At 42.1% G+C, this 17069-nt stretch overlaps 1 protein-coding gene across 4 annotated transcripts in view; it reads left to right on the top strand.

Annotated features, from left to right (window-relative positions):
• ARHGEF7 (Rho guanine nucleotide exchange factor 7) overlaps window positions 1-17069 on the top strand; it is a 115875-nt gene that overhangs the window by 12268 nt on the left and 86538 nt on the right. For 3 of the 4 annotated variants that reach the window (XR_013339522.1, XM_021545597.2, XM_021545598.2), the window contains exon 2: window positions 2868-2954. Coding sequence is in view for 2 of the 4 variants with exons in the window: in XM_021545597.2 (XP_021401272.1) it covers window positions 2868-2954 (87 nt within the window). In the remaining 2 variants the exon portion in view is untranslated. Of the gene's footprint in view, window positions 1-2624; window positions 2779-2867; window positions 2955-17069 lie in introns of those variants that run through there. The other variant, XM_021545600.3, reaches the window with a different exon arrangement.

Below are 17069 nucleotides of genomic sequence, written 5' to 3'. Positions count from 1 at the left end.
AGGTCTGATTTTGTTCTTCAGGTCCCTTATTGTGTTTCTCAGCTGTCTGTAGGAGAAGGTTGCCAGAATCACATTAAAGCTCTCCAGGTAAATTACGGGTTTGCTTCATTTTATGGGATCATTAATGCTTTACATTTCTAGCAGGATGCAAATGCTAAGATATTTTTAAATTCTTTACCCATATGCTTATGTCTTCTGTTGTATAAAAATGCCACTGCAGCCACAGAGCTGAGAAAATGTACTCTACTTCTTTTATCGTTCCAAAGTATTTTCCCTTATTTTGAAGGAAGAAATGACATTTCTAAAGATTTACTGTAACTTATTTTATTGTTTTGAGGAAGATGATTTTTGACTGAAAACATGCATTAGAGTGTTGGTGAGGCTAAGGTCTCAGTGGTGTATTTGGCATATATTTTAAGCTTCCAGACCTGAGAGGGAAAAATTTGTTGGGTTTGAGTTTTCTTTGCTTGTTGTTTCTTTAATCTTCAACTGAAAGTTTTTGACTTTCTTCTCCCTAACCCACTTTTTAAAATTTTTTTTCTTTTTCTTCTTTCCAGTTACTGTTCCATCTTTTATGAATTATGTGTAGCCTCTTATGAGGTGCACACTACATGGTAGTACACGTCTGGGTTTCTTAGAATTACTGAGTTTAATGTGTTGGAGACTTTGAGATTTTGTGTTAATGTTTTATTGGATTATGGATTGTGTTATGAGACAACACATTTGCTTTCTTTAAGAGAAACCTGGATTTACTGTGATTTCTTAGGAGATACATTATTTGTGCTGGAAGAGCAGAAGTAACATTAAGGTTTCTCAGAATGTAAAGAGACCTTGATGAACAAAGTAGATGAAAAAGAAAATGGTGGGTAGAAAAAGAGACAATGAAGTAGCACATCTAAAAGGAGATAAACGCCAGTTATTATGCAAATAGTTTAAGAAAAAACAGTTATAAATTGCAACGATATCATTGTTGTGTGAATATTAAGAACATATAGGAGAGAACATACTAGAAACATCAACTTGGAAAAATTTCCAGCATCTTATTCTAACAAGGATGTTGGCATGATAGCTTTAGATTTCTTACTAGGATTAAGAAATAAATTGAGTAATAAAAAAGTATTTCAAGCAAGAGATTTGAAGGTCATGGTGTTTTCAGGAGGGCTCTCTCACCTCTTCTGTCCTTCAAACTTACTGAAGTTATATTTTGAGCTGTAGTACTTCCATAGGGCTTCTTTAGGATTCTTTTTATGTTTTAGTGTAGTAAAGGGTTATTCTTATGCCACAGTGATATATTGCAGTACCAAAAAATATGAGGAGTTTGAATGGGTGTGTGTTTGCATTCTTTCCTTAAGGAAAGGAAGATTCTTCAACTGGTATCGTTACCAACTTCTTTGTATTTCAGTCTAGTGGCTTTCATTTAAGACTCATCTGAATTTTGTTTAGAAAATGGTAGTGACTTGTGTTTTCAATTTGTTTGTGCCAGGTTCACCCTGTCATGCTGTCACCTTTGTTAATTTTTGTGGCACCAAAAATTACCTCTCTGGTAATAATTATGTATCAAAAAGTACCTCTGTGGGTCAGAGGTATCTTTAATATCTTATAATCACATGGGAAGGCACTACCTTTGTTTCAGTTTGATGGAATGTTTGGAGTCAACCTGATGTGAAGTTCCCAGTGCTATGCAGGTGGATTATGCTGTGAGTTTATGTAACCTTGACATGCATGCATATAATGAAACCTCCTCTGAATGTAATGCATGATCAGAGGCTATGACACTGTGTGTTGCAACACCTCGGGTTCCAGCGACTTGCACCTTTGTGCTAGGCTTTCCCCTTCTGACAGAAGGGCAGGTGTCAGTTTGGGCAATGACTTGTTTGCTAAACTACTTCGCAGAAATCAATGAATTTATTGTGAAACGATGCTAAGGTGCACATAGAATTTAGTTAAGCTGTGGTAAGTTAAGCCATGTCCCTGAAGCTCTTAGGGCAGGCTGCTTTTCCATGGAAGGGCTACACTTTACTTTTGGGCACACAGAGGTTGAGCTAAAGGCACCGTGAGTGTGGCTGCAGAGAGCAGACGGCCGCGTTGCCAAAACTGTCTTAGATTCAGTCAAGGATTTCCTCTTTGCGAAGCTGTTTTTCTTCTGGGGCCGGAAGGGGCTATTTAATAAAGTACAGATAAAGGTTGTTAACATCAGACCCTTGAATTGGTAGATTATTAACTTCGGGTGCTGGCATTTTCCGCGAAGGTCTTCGGGGCATTTCTGATATATTTCCTCGTTAGAAAACCAATGCCCAAGGGTGGACCGGAGTCAGAAGGAGGGCACCGACGAGCCCCATTGGGGACAGCGGCCACCCGCGGCGTGCGCCGGGACCCTGTGCGCGGTCACCGCTTGTCGCGAGGAGCGGCTGTCCCCAGGCTGGGCCGCTTCGCCCCGCAGCCAAACCATCGCGGCGCCGGGGTCTGCGTGTCAGCAATTTGAACAATTCCGAAGCACGGCGCGGGGAGGCCCGGGCCGCTCCCGCCCGCAGCCGGGGCGGGGCTGGGGAGGGCCGAGCGGGGCCGCGCCTCCATCCATCCCTCCCTGCCTGCCTGCCTGCCTCCGCCCGCCCCGCCGGGGCAGAGCCGCCGCGACCGCGCCTGGCCGGGCACCCCTGCCCGCGCTCCTGCCCGCCGCCCCCCGCCCTCGCACGCCATTTCCTGTGCTCCGTGTTTACTTCCCGGTTCAAGCCCTCCAGTGGGAGCGACCGGCGCCGCTGCCTGCGGAGGGAGCGGGAGGTGAGGGGAGCGGCGCGGTGGGGGACGCCGCTCCGCTCCGCTGCGGTCCCGTTCCTCCCCGCGCTGAGCCGCCGCCTCTTCTCTTGCAGGTGTACCCGGAGCCGCGGACGGAGGGCGAGTGCCTGAGCAACATCCGCGAGTTCCTGCGGGGCTGCGGTGCTTCCCTGCGCCTGGAGGTGAGTCGGGGCTGGGTTTTAGAAACGGGGGGTTTCTCGCTCTCCTTTGTGCCCGGGGACGCGGCTGACAAGATGGTGGCGGCCGCCCCTCCCCTGGCTGCGGGCCCGGGGGCTGCGGGGAGCGGCGGCCGCCCCCGGCGCTGCCCGGTGCGGGTGCCGGGGCCGCGTGGAAGGAAAGGGCCGCGCCGCTCCGCGGGCAGGGCGCGCCCCGTCCCTCTGCCACTGCAGACACCAGTGCCTGCCCCCGGGCTGGCCAAAACCACTGCTGGTCTGTCCGGTGAATGCTTGGTGCGTATCAATTGTGTCCGCTTTATTCGTGGAATCGCTTCGGAAGCGCAGCGGTCGGCTGAGAGAAATTAAGTTGCCTATAACCGAACGAAATGCTAATTGAAGAAAATGGCAGGTGCTGTTTCTTCTATTTAAATTTGCATTACATAAAAGCCCAGCAAACTGCCATCTTTTCCGAACGTGTGTTCACAGGGTTGCAAATTAGGTTCTCGAATATTGCTGGTATATTTAGCTATAGCAAGTACATACTGCTGTCGAGTTTACTTGATGTTGGCGTGTGGGAAGGAACTGATGAGATTAAAAACAGGTTTCAGCTTCTCTGCGTTGGAAAGTGAGAGGTATTGTAATTTCAGTTCTTGAAGACATTTTTTGGGTGGAAAAATTGGTTTCTCGTGCTTCTGGACTTTAATGTAGTGTTGCCTTAATTAATTCGCAGGGTCTTATGGTACCTCTGGTCTTGCTTGTGATTTTGCCAGGCAGTAACCTGGCAAAATCACAAGCAAGTCATTAAATAAGACTCCAATTGCTTTCCTGAGACTTCTAAACAGTGAAGTATCATTAGTGAAATAAATGATACTTGCAGGACTTGCTCTTAATCTTAGGTTCCCTAATGGATAAAGATGGAAATTAAGACCTCTTCTAGCACTCCTCTTGTAAGTCCTTACATTTTTACCTTCCTTCCCTTCTCCCTGCCAAATATGTAGAAAATCCCTTAAGATTTCTTCAGAGAAAAACCAAATTAAGTTCTGAAATACTCAAAAAACAGGTTCTGGGGTTAACAGTGCATCATGTCAGGCATTCTTTTTGCTTTGGAGCAGCTGTCACTCCCATTTGTCTTTTCTAGGGCCACATTGAGCCCTAGAATGTTCATGTTTTGAACATTCACGTATGTGTGAGCAGATCCAAACTTCAAGTGGCAGACATTCATGAACTGGGGAGGCTTGGGGGAGGAGGTACTTGTGATCTCAATGCAGAAATAAATTGAGTGTTGCAAATGTCAAAGAGGGGGAAAATGGCATTAATATCACCCCTTCCCCTTTACTAATTTTCTTCATCAGATCTCTCACAAAGCTTGAAGCTATTGCAATTGTGACAGGCTGGGCATAGTTACAGTGTTGCATTTTGGTCTCTTTTCTAGTTGCAAAAAGCTTTTGTCAGCTCATTTCCTTGGAGTGACGAGAAAATGAAGAAAAATGATTGAGAGAAAAGATAATTTTGCTCTTGTTCTGAGAGCCTGAATATCTTTGGGAATAGTCAAATTGTTAAACTGGCCTCAGGGGCTTCTCAGCAAGACTGCCGGAAACACCTTTCTTACGTGGAGGCAACTGGCAGCAGTAGCTTCCAGCTCAGCATGTTGGAACAGGAATTATTCCCAAGCTACCAGAGAGTTCAGAAGCTGGCAAGAAGGGGCACAAATGCTTGGGCTTATGGAGCTCTTGTGCATGTATTTATGGTTTGTACATTGTTCCCTGTTGTTTTCTCATTAATTTTTCCAACCCCCTAACTGTGGCCAAAGATGAGAGCAGTGGCAACCTGGATTCAACCAGGCAGTAGCTGGCAGGGGCCTCTTGGCCATCCGCTACTCCTGGGCTCTTTCCTCTCCCTCTGTTAACAAGGTGTGAGTCAGCCCTGGAGAATCTGAGCCTTCCTCTCCGTGGGAACTGGGGAGATGCCACAGCTCCCCTGTGCAGGGTGTGTGTGTAATGCTTCCTGAGTCGCAGTCAGGGTTTAGAGATTGCGTTGAGCGAAGAGTGTGAGGAGCATCTCTGGAACTGCTTTAGGGGATATTATCAGAGAGAGCAGATGAGCTAACAAGGAGTTAGTGGTGAGTACAAATATTTGATAAAGGGTTAGATGTGTATCTGGTAGCTTAAATAATAGAAAGATTCGGACAGTATGGGTATCAGAGGAAGTTCTAGGGTGGTGTGGGGAGATGTGATGTTATTCTGTGCAGTAATGTGGTGCTTTTCATAGTAAGTATTCCACAATGTGGAGTTTTTTGTGACCTATAAGGGTTGTGGTTGAGCCTTATGTTGAATGTGAATTATATGTAGTTGGATCAGATGATTCTTCTGCGTGTTATTTTGTGAGCCTGGTGAAAGTGTGGTAGTGGTGTGGTTAGCCTAAGATCAGCATTGCACAAGTATTTTTGCTCCTAGATCTGAACTCCTCTTGGAAGCAGTGGTGCTTCATTTTTAGGAAGCCATGTCAGAGCTCCTTGCCTTGCTGGAGCTCTGTAGGTCTCCAGTTTAGAAGACTTTGTTACGGCATATTTGAGAATTTGGTAAACTACTGTGGTTAATGGAAAGCTGCACAGCAGTAGATGGCTTCTTAGAGGTGCTTTCATCTGTGAATCCTTTTTTTAGAGGACATGATAACTTTGATTGTTTTCCTACACGTGAAATAAGGGGCAGAGATGAGAAAATCTGTTGGTTTGGAAAAGTGTTGGTGTCAGAAAGCTGTTCTTATTTTCTTCCTCTTGCTTCCCAGTAAGTTTGGGTTGCTAGAAATATAATAAAACATTCAGAAAGGGTATTTCAAATTCTAATAAGGAGGATTGCTGTTCCTCAGAGGAAACCAGTGACTCCCTTCCTACACCCCCCCAGTATTTTTTGATATTTAAGTGTTCCGTAGAAAAGAGAATACTTAATTTGGAGCTTGCAGCAATCTTTGTAAAGCAAAGCATGATTCCAGAAATAACCAGAAGAATGTGCTGCAAGTATTGGGTTTTAAAAATTATTTTTAAATACAGTTTTCTTGTATGCGTATACAAGGAACTGAGACCTGTTAAAGAAAAATGTTCCTAAGACCTCCACCAGGGACTGAATTTCCATATTTTTTCCCTTCTGAAAGCCATTAGTGCAGCCTTAGAATAATTGTAGTGTTGAGTAGTTTATTCTACTTTGAGCCTTCAGTGCTGTTTACTCAGTGTCTGTGTAGATGGAGAGGACTGTAGAATAGCTACCTGTGTCGTCAGTTCACATCTTACTGTGCACCTTTTCCTTAGGCAAACTGGATATTTGCTAGATACTCTTCTTGCCATTTTTGCTTTAAAGGCTGTTTTCCCACACAGTTTTCTCTTTAGATGGGAAGACATTTAACTGTAATGCTGTTCCGAGGAGTATGTAATGCTCCTTCTGAGGAGCATGACCTCCTTTTCAAAACAGGGTCCTAGATACTTGTTGTACCTGAGAGACTGTTCTAGAAGAATGTGGGTGGATATGTATCATTAAGAAGGAACTCACTGCAGGTATATCTTACACAGAAGTCTTGCAAAGGGACAAAAATGACAAAGAGATGGCTTATTTTTAACTGAGCCTTAGCAAGTTTTGCCATTATGATTATCTTGTACCTGTGTCATGTTACTCTAGTTTTGTTCTTTTTCAAAGGAGCTTTGAGCTTTCTGACTATAATGCTGCCTTTTCTTATTCTTCGACCAGAGCTGTTTGACAGCTTGCAGGACCACAAACAAGCCCTGGAGAAATCACTGTGTAGTTCAACATCAGTGAAGTTTGTTGGGAGAGCATTAGAATGTAGAATAATAAAAAAAAATAGGTTAATAGAAAACCATGTTAGTATCTGCTGTTTAAAGAGCAGAATGTTTGACATATCCTGTGAACAATGTCACGGTCTGTGTGATCAGATTCCATAAGTAGCATCTTGCAGGGGTTTTTTGTTTGGTTTCATAAAAGAAAAGATTAATGCTTGCTTATCTACAAATATGTAATGTTAACAGGTTTCTTGAGCTGAAAAATATTTTGACAAGCCGTGGATCTGAGAACCTTTTCTCTACCTGCCAAGAGACCTGCTTGCCTCTAGGATTCAAGGATGATCATTTTATTACAGAGGCAGCAATGCCAAGCCCAGGACTTTATAATAAACTAACCAAAGAAGAAATAAAGCAAATCTGGCAGTCTTACACAGTTTAAGGAGAGCCTGTGCTTGTATATTATAAAATCTCTTGAACAAGAGGGATTTGCCCAGAACACTGCATGCAAATTTGTAAAATAAAATTTGTAAAATAAAATTCATAGCACTCAAGATTTAATCAAGATATACAAATGCCGGTGAATGTCTGTAATGGAGCTCCAGCCTTGGGGAAGGGTTTATAAGGGGTGCCAGTGTCACTCTGTTAGAGCAGGTTGTCTTTTGGGAGCCAGGGTACCTGTCCGTGTTCTTCCCTCACACCCACCTCTAATGCAGCAGCTCATCTGTGAGGTGATGCTTCTTTCCCCAGAGCCTTGCCCATTTCTTTAGGTCATTATGGCTACAGTCCTACTACCAGTGTGGACTTGGAAACGTATTCTGTCAGTTCACTTTCAAAGACCTATTTGTATAAGGAAGGCGTAAAGCTATGCTGCTAGTGTGGATGGACTTGGCTGACATTCACTTGTCAGTGAATTAGGAATAAATAGCTTTCTAGTACTGAAGACCTTCATGCCAGTCTTAGGATGATACAAAAATTAAATCATCTTTCTATTCCTTTCAGCCCTTGTTCAGACTGTCATTATTTTGTCAAGAACAATATTCCTTAGATTTGCTCCTGGGTTTATTCCAACATAATGTCTTTCTAACCCAGGAAGTGCGCTGCCAAATTCATTCATGATTCTTAAATGTCATAAACATTTTCCAGAATTTCAGTGTTTTAAAGTTACCATTCTTTGCTTACAGACTGCACATTGTGAAGTTTTATTTCGAGGCTGAGATCTTACTGCTATATTTTTCAAAGGTGAAAAGTTGTCTTATCTTTTAATTAAGATGTCTACTGTATTCCTTCCCCCAACTCCCACCCCGATTTCTACTTGTTTACAAAACTATTTTGAATATGTTTTGGATATTGCTTACAGCAAAGTGTAGCATGTCACTGCAACTTGTCTTGTACGTACAGACCTCCAACATGTGACTACTTCTCTCTCCCTCACACCCTTAATTTCTATACTTTTTCTCATGTGTAAATGTGTTTTTAAGACGGGGAGATGCTGTTGGTTGACTTATTTACATTATTTTCATAAGAATGGCTTCTTGTGATATGAAGAATTTTTATGATGCACAGAGTAGCAGGCATAGGACTGAGACTGTTTCATGTGTTTATGAGTCCTTTTTATTCCTATTGAAGAGAAACCTTTGAATGCTACTTTAAGGGTGTCTCACAGATAGAATGATGGAAAAATAATTTTTTTTCCTGAGATGAAGCCAGTTTCTCATCTTGTATATCATTCAAGCGTAGTGTTGTGTTAGCTGAGAAGGTGACACAGAGGCAGAAGCATATGGCATTGGACAGGGAGGAATGGTAATATCAGAAACTGTTACAGTTTTATTTAATAAAACCCAGTCTAAAACACAAATGTGCATGGTAGCTTTTCAAATCCTTACATGGTTTCCTTTTCACTTAAACCTTCCTTCTCTTTGCGTGAGAATTTACTTCTTGTGATTCTGCCTTGTGTGAGCTTGTTGCATCAGCAGTAGCATGATACTGTGCTACACCTCCTGACTAAAGTCAGTCCAGTGGCTTTCATTAAAGAGAAGAATGAACCTCCTTATTGGGCTACAGGTTCAAAAGCACCTGATATATGATAATTTGAAAGAGATTTAGAGGAAAGCTATCAAGTAACAAAAGTGGATGACAAGTGTGTTTTTGTAATGAATAATGTAACAAATAGTGCTAGTATTTTTTTTTAAGCATGCTAGTTGTTTTTTTGGTTTTTTTTTTTTTTGTTTTTTTTTTTTTGCTACTTAAGGTCTATGTTCAGTACTTTCAAGGTGAAAGAGTAATTTCGAAATTTTGAATTCGGCCATGAATATTTTAAATTCTGCCAGTTCTTTTGTATTGCCTGATTTGTGGTACTTTGATCACAAACATCTAAGACAGTGTGCATGTAGAGACTGGCACAATGGATCTATCAGGGGTGCAGATTCTTTGCTGCATGAGGCAAATGTGAGGGGGAGTCTAGTGTGTTAGAATAAATCCAAAATGTTTCAGTCATGTCTTGGTGGTCAGCATGTACAAGGCAAGTTGCAATGACACAGTAAATATTAACTAGTCCTCCTAGTTTTGGCCGAGATTGAGTTAATTTTATTCCTAGAAGCTGGTACAGTGCTGAATTTTTGATTTATAATGAGAATAATGTTAATAACTCACTGTTTTAGTTGTTTCTGACTATTGCTTACACTAAAGCAAGGACTATTTAGATTTTTGTGCTGTCCTGCCAGGGAGGATGTTGGAAGGGGATCCAGCGAGGACAGCTGACCCCTGCTGACCAGTGGGATATCCCACACTGTGTAGTGTCATGCTCAGCACTGGAGCTGGGAGGAGGTGACCAGAGGGGTGTCCACCTGCTGTTCCCCAACCACTGGCTGGGCCCTGGTCAACAGGTGCATGTACATCACATTTTTTCTATATTCCCTTATCATTGTTATTTTCTCTTCCTTCGCTGTCACATTAAACTACCTTTATGACAACCCATTAGTTTAACCTGTCTTTCCAGTTCTGTCCTCTGTCCCACTTGTGGGGGAGGTGGGCTGGGGGATGAGTGGGTGAACGGCTCAGTGGTGTTCAGCTGCCTGCCAGGTCAAGCCATAGCACTGGTATACATCTGTTCAGAGCAGTTTTACAAATGAGCTGCTCTGTGGTTTGGGAGAGGCTTCTGTGTAACTGCTTCATTTGTGGTGTTTGTTTGGATCTTGGGAATGAGATGAACCTTCATCTAGCAATTAAAATGTATTGCACTATTAATAGGGAATGCACAGAAGACTTCAGTGTTATATGCTCAAATATAGCAGACTGTTTTCACAAGAGGATTTCATTGCTTCTTTGATAGAAGAGGAATTAATCATCTGAGGGAAAGTTGGCAGAAAGGGGTAGGTAGAGAGAGTTGGAGAGTTTCAAGCAGAACTTTGGAGTCCTTAAAAAGGGAGAAGAGTCTGCTTCCTGGCTTATACACTGTCCTCCTGACTTGTCAGAGGAGTTCTTGCTCTCTGGATTTCTTTAGCCCTCTCGTGCCCTCCTTTGCTGTGAAGCACAGTGAGGAAGGGCTCATCTGGAGGTTTTCTGAAGGGTGGGAGCTGTGGGAAGGGGAACCCTTCTGATAAGCTCTGAGCAGGGAGCAGGTTGTGTAGAGGTGGTGGGGATGCCAAATGTGAAGGCAGGTTTTGGGAGGAGAGCAGGTGAGCTGCACAGTACCTCTTAGCAAGAGAGCAGCAGGGACAGTAGAGAGTGGAATGGAGATGGCATCAAGACAATGTGGCACCTGCTGTGAGCCCAGTGCTCAGCAGAGAAGTGCATTTTAGAAGTCAGGTCTTGTTCCTGTCAGGACCTGCCTGCCTTTTTACTTCCCAGAGGATGGCTATGGTCTTGTTAGTTGCTGTTGTGATTTTTATGAATGCCTTGTGAAGCTGGATTTAGGAGGTTTCAGACTCCCTCCCTACACATACACTTTTTCTCTTTAATAGTTTTGAAGAGATTTTTTTAGCTGACAAACATACTAAAAATAGAAATGTGGCTAAATCTTGCACTGTAGGGCTACTGTTGTGTATACTGAACACAGTTACATTGTTAATAGGTGTCAGATTATTTCCCAAGCACGTGTGTGACAGAGGAAAACCAAAAAATATACAAAATAGGTTATAGTTGGTGATGGTGTATTGTGTGAAGAAAACTTGAGTGCCTGCAGACCTTAATAACATAACATTGTGTTTTTATAACATGTGCATGTGGACTAAGGTCCTCGGAGCTGAAGTGCATCCTGCACTCAGATGGCAGTCTCTTCAGGAACCTGGAAAACTTTCTCCTATTGTGACAATGACTGTATTGCATCATTTTGGCAAGGGAGGAATTCTGGCAGAACAGTTGTTTTGAACCTTACCTCAAATGAGGACTATGCAGAAGAGAGTCCAGCCTGGCAAAGCAAGCTGCTGCTTTTGTTTACTGTCATCTCACCCAAATAATTTGATTTTTCTTTGAACTTAGGAGCTGACATAAATTGCTTCAGTTGTCTGAAAATGGTGGAGTACCAAATCTAGGGCTTTTGTGAGTTGCTCTGAATTTAAGGTGCTTCCAGCTTTGCAACTATTCCTGACTTCTGCTTGCATGCAAATATCCTGGCATGTGTGGGAAAGGTGATATGCATTCTGCAGTGGAGAGTAGTTTTCACAAACTTGATTTTGAAAGATGGTGTTGATGAGAGAGGAAAAGCACCTTGCTCTAATTAAAAGGAAAATAAATATTAGAATATGGTGATTTCTCCATTTCCTGAAGGGGCGGTGTCTTATTGTGGTCAGCTGAATACACAAATGGCTCTATCACTTGCATGTTTCAGCTTGAGCCGTCTATTTCTCTACAGTTAACTGTGTTTAGATGTTTCATCAGGTACTGGGCTGGTCCTATCAGTATTACTGAGAGCTGGAGTGTGTCTGTGTGAAGAGCAGCAGGTATTTTTGACACTTCTAGCTTTTTCCAAGTCTTTCTGTTTTTCAGGAAATACTGAAAAATTCTAGGTAATGGGGGATATTGTAGTGCTGAAAACCTCAGATTCGTGTTACTGAACAAAAGCTGCCTTCAGCTGTGTGCCTCATACTCTGCCTCTTAGATGAAGCCAGCAGGATCCAGTTGGTCGGGTAGCCTGAGAGCAGGTGGGGAGGGAGATTCAGCTATGTGGGAAAATGATGTGGTGTTTTCAGTAGGTGGCAGTCCTTCTCTGAATCAGCCCTGGGCCAGTGCTGAGCCTGGTGACAGAGACAGGCAGGGACAGAGGAAAAAAAGGGAGCAAAGTTTTTCTGTCAGTGCTGTCTTGTGGGCCAAGTGTGAATACAGGAGCCTGAGCACTGGTGCCTTGGAAAGAAGAGGGGTGGGTATTCCTTCTGGTGCCGGGCTGTCTGCCTGAGTGGTGTCCTGAGTGGCTCTGCCCTGCTGGCAGCTTTTGTTGGGAGCCTGTGTGTGGGTGGCTCAGCAGCTGCCCTCTTTACTTTTGGGACCAGCAGGGAGAGGGTGAAGCATTCTTGGGGTACCCTTTGCTTTCTGAAGGGCTGGGGCTGGAGGCTCATATTTAGCAGATGAAATCCTGATTAATTCCTTTTCCCCCAAACTTCAGCTGAAGTCATAGACTTCTTCCAGTATTTTTGACTGCTGTTGGTCACACTTCTTTGATTGGAGTGTTTAGAAACTGTTAAGTAGCAGTTGCTTTTGAGTCCAATTAACAAATAAAACATTAAATACTGAGCCAAGCTCCTTTGATGCAGATCCTCAATGCTACTTGCTTCACCAGCTCTATGAAAGGTAGTAGTGCAGCTGCTGGCTGTGAGATAATAAAGGAAAAACTAGAGGTGGGGGAATCCAAAAACAGATACTTTATTACTATCAGATGTAAGGGCATCTTCACAGATCCTCTCCTGCTAGTGCTGAGTGATTTTTTAATATCAAAATCTTAAAAAAATTACTCCCATGCTCTCCACTCTTATCTTCTATCCCCTGCCCCTGACATATTGTCTTTGAGGATAGAAGACTTGTTATCAGAGGGAGGACTAGTGATGGTTAGTGAGAATGTGGTGATGATATGCTTGGTAGTTTTTGCCAGATATATACTTGTTAAATTACTTGCAGAATTCCTGCCTGATCAAATCTTCTCAGTTTGATGTCCACTCTTGCTTCACAGCAATCCCTAGGCTGTTTTGCATGGTGTTTTTAGAAGAGTGTTGGCTGGAAGTGCCAGCAAAAGCAGTTCTCCTAGGCAAGTACTGCTGAAAACCAAACCACTGCCCTAGCTTTAATTAAATTATCTCTTGCTTCCTCTCCCTCCCCACTTCTTTAAGTTCCCCTCTGAAAAATTTCATGAATTGGTACTGTGGGTATCTGTTTTCTTGTTGCCCACCTGACTGGCAGTGACTGAGCATGGCAGAGAAGGCACACTGGTTTAAATCAATGTGAGTTGCAATGGAAGCACCCCAGCAAGGTGTCAGTCAGTTCCATATTTTACTTTCCTAACAGAGTTGTAAACTCTGTCAGCAAGTGTGTATCATCTGTGTATTATTTTACATAATCTAGATGAGTTTACATTGTGTTTCATGGTTATTTCTAAATAAATAGGAGTAGAAAAACATCTTGCTTTATTTTTATCTGACAGGCTCCCAGTAAACTGTTCATTGCTTCCCTGTCAATCTGTGTATTAGATTTTTCTTCCAGTTGTGACTGACCCTCAGAACTGGATTGGTTGAGTGGTTGGCATAGAGGATGCAGTGGAGAAAGGAGGAGTCTGTGATGTCTTCTTTTGACAGTAGCAACTCAATCTAAAATAAACAGACCTTTACATACTTTTTAACTGGAGCAGCCTATTCTTCAAATGTTTTGAGGTTCATTCAGTCTGTACAAAGCAAAGAAAGTGGGAGAGGGAGTGGAATTTATCACCCCTCCACACGTGTTCACATAATTAATGAATAGAAATGAGGTAAGAAAAAGACAGTTCTGAATTCTTAAGTCTCTTAGCAGAAAGTGCCTGGAAGCACTTGGTTTTAAATCATCAGGCACAAAAATTCCTATTTGTTAAATGAACTGTTTTCTGTTCAAAACACATTGAAATGCTTTTTTTTTTTTTTTTTTTTTTTTTGCATGTTCTATATTTTTATTAGCTTCATAGGCAGCCCTCGAAATGTACACTTTAGGCAGTTACCATGTTTTGTCTAAAAGCAATCCTCTGTAGAAATAATGACATAATTCATCATAGTCTTTTTTTGTTAAAGCTTTAAATCATGCATTTAAATGTGTGAAGATAGGGTAATCACTCACTTTTTTTTCCTCTAAAGATTGATGCCAGCTGTTTAGGAAAGTGTTTGAATTACAAACATGTAACAGGATGTTAATCTATACTAATCTAATCATTATTTGAATAGGCCATTTAAATCCATCCACCCTGTGGGCTTGTGAGCAGCATAAAGTAAATTACAAGAAAATTCATTTTCACACCCTATGCCTTAGGCTAGTTCTTCATCTTGGTGTCGCATGAACATTTTGCAAAAGATAAATTTAATGGATAAATGCAGCTAAAGTTATTTTTTGTACTTGGCAGTAAAACTGAAAGAGAATTCTTTATTGTTAAAGTACAGAGTTGTAGTAATTACCTGACTTTGATATTGTAAACTGCTGATAGTTAAATTGACCACATATATGTATTATTTATGGCCTGAGTTAATTAGTTGGCTTGGAGGCTTAGCAGTTTTGAGAATGCCAGTCAGCTAGTTGTTTCCTGCCTGTGCTTGCTTGTTAAGATGGCTTATCTCTTAATTTTTTGTTAATAAGTCTTGCTAGAGGTATTTCAAATGTCACTACAGCATTCAAAACTAATTGAATTGGTGTAATTTTATTTATAGCAGTTGTCAGCAAATGCAGAAGATCATGCATGTGCCTTTAGAGCACTCAAAAAAATCTCAGGTCCTTTGAAAATAGGCTTTGAGACAGAAGTGAGAGACTGTTGTAACTTAGAATGCTGCAGTTTGTTGTTCTCAATTGACACATTCAAGACGCTGTAGTTTAGTGTTGTTTTGCACAGGTGTAAATAAATCAGCATTTGTATTAGTTTAGTTTAAAAAAGATAAGTGGAATACTTATATTTGTATTGTAAAAGTATTGCAAGACTGGAACAACTATAGGGTTAACTTTTGCACATCACACTTCCCTCAGTTGATGTAGATGTTATCTAAGAAATTTGGTCTGTTTGACCAAAGAAATTGCTATGCCAAACCCAAAAAACATTATTAGGCCCCCTCTGTATGTGCATTGTACTAAACAGGTAATTGCTCAGTTTTTTTCTAGGAACCTTGCCTAGTTCCAGATGGAAAGCTGTTCATTGTGCTTCCTTTATTCATTGGATAGTCTCAGACTTAGATTTAAGTACAAGTTTGGAGGCAGAATTAGTAGCTGCTGTATGAATGCAGTTCTTTCCACAGTACCTGTTTTTTTTTTTTTTTTTTTTTTTTTTTTGGTTTGGTTTCTGAAGGGGTGGTTTTGCCTTTGTTTCATGGTGCTTGAGCTGCAGCCTGGAGTGTCTATGGTTTTCCTCAGCTGGAGCTGTGAGTGGAGAACAAGACGCAGAGCAGGCTGAAGCCCGTCTGTGCTCCTAGGGTAGATAAACCATTGTGGCAGCAGAGCAGCAGTGACACATGCTATCACTTACCTGTTTCTTGCCCATCCATTGTCTCGCATGGATGCTTGGCAGGCTCTGAGGTGAGATGGTGCAGGAAGGTCAGCTGATAGGAATATCCCTGCTAACCAGCTTTCTTTCCTACCAAATTGACCTTGTGGAGGTCAAGGAGGAGCTGGGGCTGGCACAAAGTGGGAGGATAGATTATTGTACAGTGAATATGTAGATCATCTTTAGGTGATCCTAGGCTTCAAAAAAAGTAGGGAGGAAGAAAGTTCTGTGTGGCAGCTTGATGATGCGTGGGAGATCGGCATTTCCATGTCTCCATCTCAGCCTCTGCACCTGAGCTGTCAGCTTATCTGCCAGTGGTGATAAGCTCAGGTTTCTGCTTTGTGTTGAGCTGGGAAGAGATGGGCATATTCTCAGCTGCTGTGTTTTCTAAGTGTTGATAGCAGAGGGATGATATAACTTGGCTTCTACACCAAGTTCTTAGTAACTGTTTCTCCTCTCCCATTCTCTCTTTCTCATTGGCTCTGCTTTTCCACTTGTGTTTTGAGTTCTGATCTTCCTTTCTGCAATGTTTCCCTAGGTGACTTGCTTCTGTTTCTTTATTCCTGTCATTCTTAGTTTAGCATCAGCTGTCTAACCCCGATTTCTGATGTTTCCAGGTCAGTGCTGTCTCTGGCCAAAGAGACAAATATTTTTCTATCTTTTGCAACTGCTTACTGTAGATTCTCTGTGGTGCTGGTCAGGTGCTTGAAACGCTGAGAACTATTCCAGGAAAAAACCTGGATTTTAGTTTTCAGCCAGTTCAATTTGTTACAGCAAAGGAAACAATGGGCTCAAAAACTAGTGGGAAAGGGAGAGTGCAACTTTGTAGCTGAGCATGTAGTTGAAACAAGTGGGTTTTGCAAAGACTGGAAGTGTCTGTAACACTATCCTTTCCTCCCCTTGGCTTCAGCGCTGTCGCATGGATCCCAGCTAGAGTTAATTATGGAGAGGCTTCCTGTTACGGTCAACAACAGAAGCCTCTTCCAGAGGATGACCTATGGGTGGGTGGGATCAAGTGTTTAAGAATACAAAGGAAGACAGCATTGACCCAGACATCTGAAAAATGCTGTCCTAAATTTAGGTGAAACTACTGGCAGTGTCATTCTTTGTCTGGCACTCTCCCCTCCTCATTTCGGGATATAGCGTTTGTTTATGTTGTTTGAATTGGGCAGTTGCTTTCTCTTGGAGGTAAAGCTTGTCAGACCATTACTTCTGCCTCGTTAGAGGCTTTAACTGTTGGGGAATGTACTGCAATTCTCAGCCCTTCAAATAGGGTCTTAATTGTTTTACTTCACTACTGAAAGTGCTGAACGTGGATTGAATTCTATCTAATTGCTGCCTGTAATTGCTCTCAAGTTTAGTCTGTTCTTGGTAGTAGTTAAGGCAGGTTTCATCAAGGAGTGTCCTCACTACATACTGAATATAATAGTTTCACTAGATAAATGACCCAAGGGAAATAATTATGTTTTCATGGCAGTGTCTACCCTAGGGTAACTGTGGTGATACTTGAAGTGAGATATACTGAGGTTTGTTTGAAATAATCCTGGTTTTAATATTGCAGACAAGTTTTTCATCTTCGTGCATTTCTTTTTCTTCTGTGGAGTAGGAAGGCTTTGTAGTCCAGAAGAAGCCTTGGGTGACCTTCTTGTAA

Source organism: Lonchura striata, chromosome 2, assembly GCF_046129695.1.
Source record: "Lonchura striata isolate bLonStr1 chromosome 2, bLonStr1.mat, whole genome shotgun sequence".
In the NCBI taxonomy this organism is placed as follows: Eukaryota; Metazoa; Chordata; class Aves; order Passeriformes; family Estrildidae; genus Lonchura; species Lonchura striata.
Note: the sequence above shows the minus strand (reverse complement) of the source record. Positions and strands in the feature narration are given on the sequence as shown.